The 6,243-nt window shown below is 38.0% G+C and overlaps 1 protein-coding gene across 1 annotated transcript; it reads right to left on the reverse strand.

Annotated features, from left to right (window-relative positions):
* Positions 1-398: 398 nt before the first annotated feature.
* LOC114393776 (zinc finger CCCH domain-containing protein 58-like) lies at positions 399-5,699 on the reverse strand. Its single transcript, XM_028355216.1, has 7 exons — positions 5,356-5,699; positions 5,059-5,201; positions 4,742-4,807; positions 4,429-4,548; positions 3,994-4,308; positions 3,596-3,916; positions 399-1,487 (listed from the first exon to the last, which is right to left on the reverse strand). The coding sequence occupies exons 1-7, from the start codon at positions 5,444-5,446 to the stop codon at positions 1,089-1,091; spliced, it is 1,455 nt and encodes a 484-aa protein (XP_028211017.1). The 5' UTR covers positions 5,447-5,699; the 3' UTR covers positions 399-1,088.
* Positions 5,700-6,243: the final 544 nt, after the last annotated feature.

Consider the following 6,243-nt stretch of genomic DNA (forward strand, 5'->3'; position numbering starts at 1 on the left):
CGAGGCTTGTCTTGTCCGAAACGAAGGGAGATTTTGGAGGTTACAGTCAAACTCCTAGACAAGAACATGAACCCTGAAGAGACCAGTTTCATATTCCATTTTTAAGGTTAATCTGTGAAGGGTTTTTTTTTTTTTTTTTGTGCCATGTCAGTTTGGTTGGTCAGGTGCATTCTATGAACATATAAATTTTGAAGTGGCTAAAGTAAGAACGCATGTACTTAAGCTCTGAATTGTGTTGTCGATTCTATGTTGCATGCCACGCAGCGCTCTTTAGCTCGAGGAAAGTGTATTCTATTTATAAATACAATCATCTTACAACAAACATATTCAAATATAATGGGGGGAGGGGTGATGAAAAAAAGAAACTCCAGAAAAACTACCTGATATCACGAGAAAGCTTGACAGGTAAAAAATGGCAGAGCAAAATAGATTATTAGACATTCAAATGTGTTAATTTAAATGTGTTTCTTCAAATATGTATTGTGTAACAAATTTAAGTACCAAGTCAAGCATTTCACTTGTCACAACATCACCGTGTATCTAAAATCATAAAAGATAGCAATGTGAAGCCTCATTGTAGTCTCCTGATTACTTCTCTTCACTTCAAACCTTAGATAAGTTGGGAACAGTGCAAACAGGACCTTCCAGGCAGAAGAAGATATTATTCCCAATTGCAAAAAAAGGGTTAACGTGAAGAGAGATTACACATGGTCAATGAAACTCCGAGCAGAAATTTTCTCATATAAAAAAAGATAGAAGCATAATAAGCACAACAAACTACGAAAATTGGAGATGTGAATGGACATGTGCATAATGGAGTTGCAGATTCTTTTGAAGTTATTCAAAAGCAAGGTGCGTGTATGGGTTGCTAAAATTCTCAAGGTTGGCCATGGTTTATTCAAGATCAAAGGGATGGCCACAAAAAGATTATATGAATACAGAGACAATTGGTGCAATGTGTGCTAGGCCTGAATGTGGAGCTGGGATAATTGAAAAATAAAACCTATTTGAGAACCTCCTTGAGTAATGATGGCCAGTTGAAAAATTGAGATAAAAAGGAGTAATAATGAGGAATGCATTCACATTGCTTAGCTTGAGGTGTGAGAGACAGTGCTACTTGTGGTAGCACTGGTAGTTGCTGGAGAACTGGAACTCTGAGCAGATGGTTGGGTGCTTGAGTGAGAAATGGGTCCAACGCTTGACAAAGTCATGCCAACTGATCCAGTTGATGTGCTCATTGAAGACATTCTGGATGCAACAGACTCCTTGTTGGATCCTGCACCAAGTTCAGGCCGCAACTCTGATGATGAAGATGACGGGGCAAGAGTACCAATTGAGGAACCCACAGGATAGGGTGCCACTGGCATATCAGCTAAGGAAGAGGCAGATGGACTATAACTGAGTGATCCCATAGGATGATCAAATTTGCATGCAGAACCAAACTTGCAAACTCCACGCTGGGTATAATGAGTGCAAGGTGGTGCCCCCTGATTATCAAACACAATACTTAACAATCAAGAATTTATGAATGCAGTCAGACAATTTAATTAAAAAAAAATCGACAGAACAGACAAATTTGTCATTGCAGTCACAGTTCTTTAAACAACTTAAGTCATAATTAATAAAAATAAAGATACTTGTGTATTCTTCAACCACAGACCAAAAGACAAAATACTAAAGCACTAAGCAGAGAGATTCTTGGGTATTCTTCAACCACAGTCCAAAAGACAAAATACTAAAGCATTAAGCAGAGGGAAATAATAGCCACACAGATCATTAAAGACTAGTCTATGAAGACTGGAAATGGCCACATTAAATAGTAAGAGAACATGTGCCATGAAACATAACATGGGAAATAGAAAGCACTCCTAATCCAAAATCACAAGAATGTAAATGAAAGTTCCTAATGAAAACAAAGTTTGAACAACTCAACCTAGCATGGGAACATAGCTTTGAGAGGAACAGATAACAAAACATATGCGCAGCTATGCACTAAACACGGAAACCTAGAGCACAAAACTCACAGCAATGTCAAAGATTTCAGGCAAATACAACCCAATGGCAACCAACTCTGTACATAACCCAGGCAATACACTTATGGTTCTTCAGTTGAGTTACAACTTCATATTGGAAAGTCATTTTCATGTAAATAAATTTCAAACGTACAAACAATGAAAAAGAATATGGAATGCTCCAATGATAAACATCCAATATGAATGAAAATAGCTAGGACATAACATATGATCACATCTAAATCAGATAAGGAAAACACTGATGCCATGGCAGACAGATGCAAAAGATTGAACAAACTATTATGCATTTCTAAACACATTGCAGAACAAGGACCTGAAAAGAACTCGATGCTATATAAATTAAATAAAAAAGGGGGGGTGCAATAATGAAAAGTGATATGAAAACCAACACATATCCAAATAAAGTCAATAAACTGTTAAAACATGCCCTTTTTTCGAAATTGGGTAACTGGTTGTTATAAATATTAATAAGGTTATATTACAATGCAAGTCCCTATAGTTTTACAAAAATTTCAAATCGGTTCCTATAGTTTAAGTAAGTTTTTAATTGGATCTCTACTAATTATAAAATTGTATACTTAGGCCCCTGAAACCTGTAACAGCAAAATGGCTTAGATGATTGAAAAGATCCATGAATGGAGTTTAAATGCTGGCAACCTATTAACAAGAAACGTTCTTGGGATTTATATTAACTTGAGATCAGGGGATAGTTGGTTGTTGAGACAAGGTGTTACCAGAGACTCTGACCAAGTGCATACAAAATTGATCCTTGCTGGACTCTCTTTTAATCAAATGAAAAATTTAGCATAAGGTGTTAGTAGGCTTTTGCTTTGTCCATTCTTCAAGGACAAGTAACTAAGCAGGAGAAACCAATCAGAGAAGTATTACATTAAAGTACAATAGAACATTAAACTAAGTATTACATTCAAGGTGTAAGTTTCAGTACATACAAATTTAAAGAAGAATCACAAAAAAGTTTCAATCATTCAAGAGTTCATACAACAAAATTTCCCTGCCCTATCAAAGAACATATCCACAGCAAAAGAACTGAAAGAAGACCTTACTTACAGTACTTGCCGTTGGGCATGGTCACAATGATACACTACATTTTTAACAAAAGCTACGCCTAAAGAAAGGAACTTGAAGCACACTTGTAACAAATGTAGTACAAAATGGGAATTCTAATATCATAAAAGGTGGCACTATAAAACCAACAGGCACGTGTAGCCCAACATGAATGCATAATACATGAAAATAGGAAAGCATCCCAGAAAATAGCTAGCATAAAATAAAAACCAATGAACAACAAAGGGGAAAAAATGGATCCTACGCTGAATTGTTTTCAATGACAAATTGAAATGAAAAACTAAAAAGTGCAGTGAGCACCTTGCTCCCAACAACTTATGCGTCTGACTCAATCAGGAAGTTAATTTTGTCATACCTCAGTTAGCTATTTTAATCACTGGATACCAAAACTTTTGGTAGGAAAGGGGATATTCATCAAGCATACGTTAGTCACAACCAAAATATAAAGCACCAAAGAACAAAGAAGTTGAAATTACCGGACGCAAAGGAAGACCCACAGGACTAAGGGTTACAGTTGCTTTTGGTGCACTCTTGTCTGGTGGATGATGATATCTACACGACAGACCAAATTTACACTCCCCTGTTTTCATGTAATGATGACATTCTGGTTGATCAGGCCTTTCTGGAAATGGATGCTCCTTCTGGCTAGCACCTGAAGGACCAATTGAGGAACCAGAAGGTTGATAAGGTCCAGTAAAAGTAGCTGGTGATGAAGGAAGCTGGCTTATCCCATAAAACTGTGTTGAACCAGCATTAGACGTATTGCTAGATGGAAGTACAGGGTTTGTGGCAGGAGCCTGCACCAATTGCTTAACAGCTTCAATGAATGTACATATAACTTGAGTGAGCAGTTCATACGAAATGGAGGACCTACCTGATAAGGACTCCAGCCTGAAAAAGGGACCATGGCAGGGGACACTACCATAGGCCCATAGGGACCCTGGACTACTGAGCCAGGTAGCATAGGTGGTCTTGCAACAAGTACACCATATTGTTGTTGTGAAGGACCAGATGGGATCTGTACAGTTGGATACATTGGTGAAGGTACAGGTACAGGCAGAGGTGAAACTGGAGGAACTGGTGATGGTGCTAGAGCTTGGACGCCTGCAGGCTGTGGATGGTGGAATTTACAAGTTGCACCAAACTTGCACTGTCCAGTTTTCACATAATAGGAACACTCTTTCTCAGCCTGTTATCATGCACGAAAATTCAAGTTAGAACAAAACTTCCATCATCCTTAGGAAAAGAGTGACACCAACATTCCCAAAGCACGCATAATTTTACGCAATAAACACAAACTGATACAGACCACTCGCAATGGGTACCCATAATAATTTAGTGGCACAGGGGTAGCAGTGCCTGCCGCCTGCCTAGGATGGTGGTACTTGCAGGACACACCAAATTTGCACAATCCGGTCCTCATAAAGTACTGCAGTTTAACCATGAGCAGATAGAACCAACACATAAGGAAAGTCACCAACATTGAAGACAACCAAAACAAAAACAGAAGTCAAATTGAACTTTCAACCAAACAAATCACTTCGTAAAACAGAAAGTAAATACAGTATCATCCATCAAATGCAACCATTTAATACAAGTGCAGCACAGAATCTATGAAAAACCTGGCACACAGGCTGTCCCACGCGCTCTGGAAACTCCCCTCCAGTCCTCGCCGCAGCTCCAATAACCTAAGCAGCAAAATACACCCAAATTAGGAAACATTCGATCACAGCGTCCAATGCAGACCCCGTAATCTCACACAAATTGAGTTCAATTAACACACAACACAAGTAAAATTCAACGAACTGAAATTGTAACCGTTCATATCAAACCACACAGAGCCGAGATCAAAAGCAAAATTGGAGACGCAAACGGGTACACGAGGAAGCAACGAAACCAAAACCCTGCGAAACGAGAATTAAGAAGAAGAATTAATTACCGCGGCACGGTCTCGAGGATGGTTGAAACGACAGCGTGTGCCGTAACCGCAAAATCCCGTTCTCAAATAGTAGATACAATCAGCCTCGTCGGGACGCATAGGGTACGATTCAGCACCGGCTAATCCGAGTTGCCACGACGACTCTGCATTATTCGCAAAATTAAGATCAAACTCAAACCTACTACTACTTCCATTATTATTATTATTATTATTATTATTATCACAACACTCCGCATTATTCTGTTTCGGCGCAAATCGAAAATCGCCAAGGGAATGAATAATAGAGAATGCAGTCACCTTCGAGGCCGGCGTCGGCGCCGGCGGCCAAAGTCCATTCCGGCGACGGATCAGACTGCGACCCTTCGCTGGCCCGCCCGTACCGCTCCATTGTACGGACCAAATGGGGGACGCAATCTGAACGCGGAATGAGAGGTTCCGATTAAAAAGAGTGAGAAAACTGCTTCGGGTTTTCTCTGCTTTCTCTCTCTTTCTCTTTCTCTTTCTCTCTCACACACACTCACTCACTCACTCACTCACACACACAGCGTCTCTGTTTCTTCTACACTAATTAGCTTGGTCTCTTTCTCTCTCTAGTTTCTCTCTCCGTTTCAAAGCATTTTATTTATTTATTTATTTTTTATCTTTTTCTTTCCTTGCTCTGAGAGACGATCTTTTCATTGGGGGGAGAGAGAGATTGCTGATTTATTATTTATGTACGCGCCAAACATCTCACAATATTACCAAAAAAATAAAAACAATAATATAATCCCACGCTCCATTAGTCTCTTTTGTTTTATTACTATCAATTATTAATAATTGTAAATTGATTTATTGGGAATGAATAATCTATATCAAGACTCAAGAGATTAAGAATCCATCTAAAGATTATTTTGAGATAAAATAGTTTGTTAAGATTTTATATTTTTTAGAGGAAATAATTTTATAATTTTTTTTTATCTTTTTAAGGGAAAATAGTCCGTTGACCAATAATGTAAAGAGATTTTATATTTTAATACTAGAAAACAGTTTGTTGACCAACAATGTGATAGAGATTTTAAATTTTTAAGAGAAAAGAGTCTACTAACCAACAAAGTAAAGAAATTTTATATTTTTAAAAGAAAATATAGTTCATTAACCGACAAAAGATTTAAATTGTCATTTAATATGCATAACAAATAAAAAATA

The sequence above is a fragment of the Glycine soja genome, chromosome 17, assembly GCF_004193775.1.
Source record: "Glycine soja cultivar W05 chromosome 17, ASM419377v2, whole genome shotgun sequence".
NCBI classification, from domain to species: Eukaryota; Viridiplantae; Streptophyta; class Magnoliopsida; order Fabales; family Fabaceae; genus Glycine; species Glycine soja.

Excerpts from the sequence above, each read along its gene's own strand:
- LOC114393776 (XM_028355216.1), bottom strand. The coding sequence starts at position 5,446 with ATGGAGCGGTACGGGCGGGCCAGCGAAGGGTCGCAGTCTGATCCGTCG. Across the intron at positions 5,202-5,355 it reads CGCCGACGCCGGCCTCGAAG|AGTCGTCGTGGCAACTCGGA; the intron begins GTGACTGCATTC and ends CGAATAATGCAG. Across the intron at positions 1,488-3,595 it reads TGGGTCTTCCTTTGCGTCCG|GGGGCACCACCTTGCACTCA; the intron begins GTAATTTCAACT and ends TTTGATAATCAG.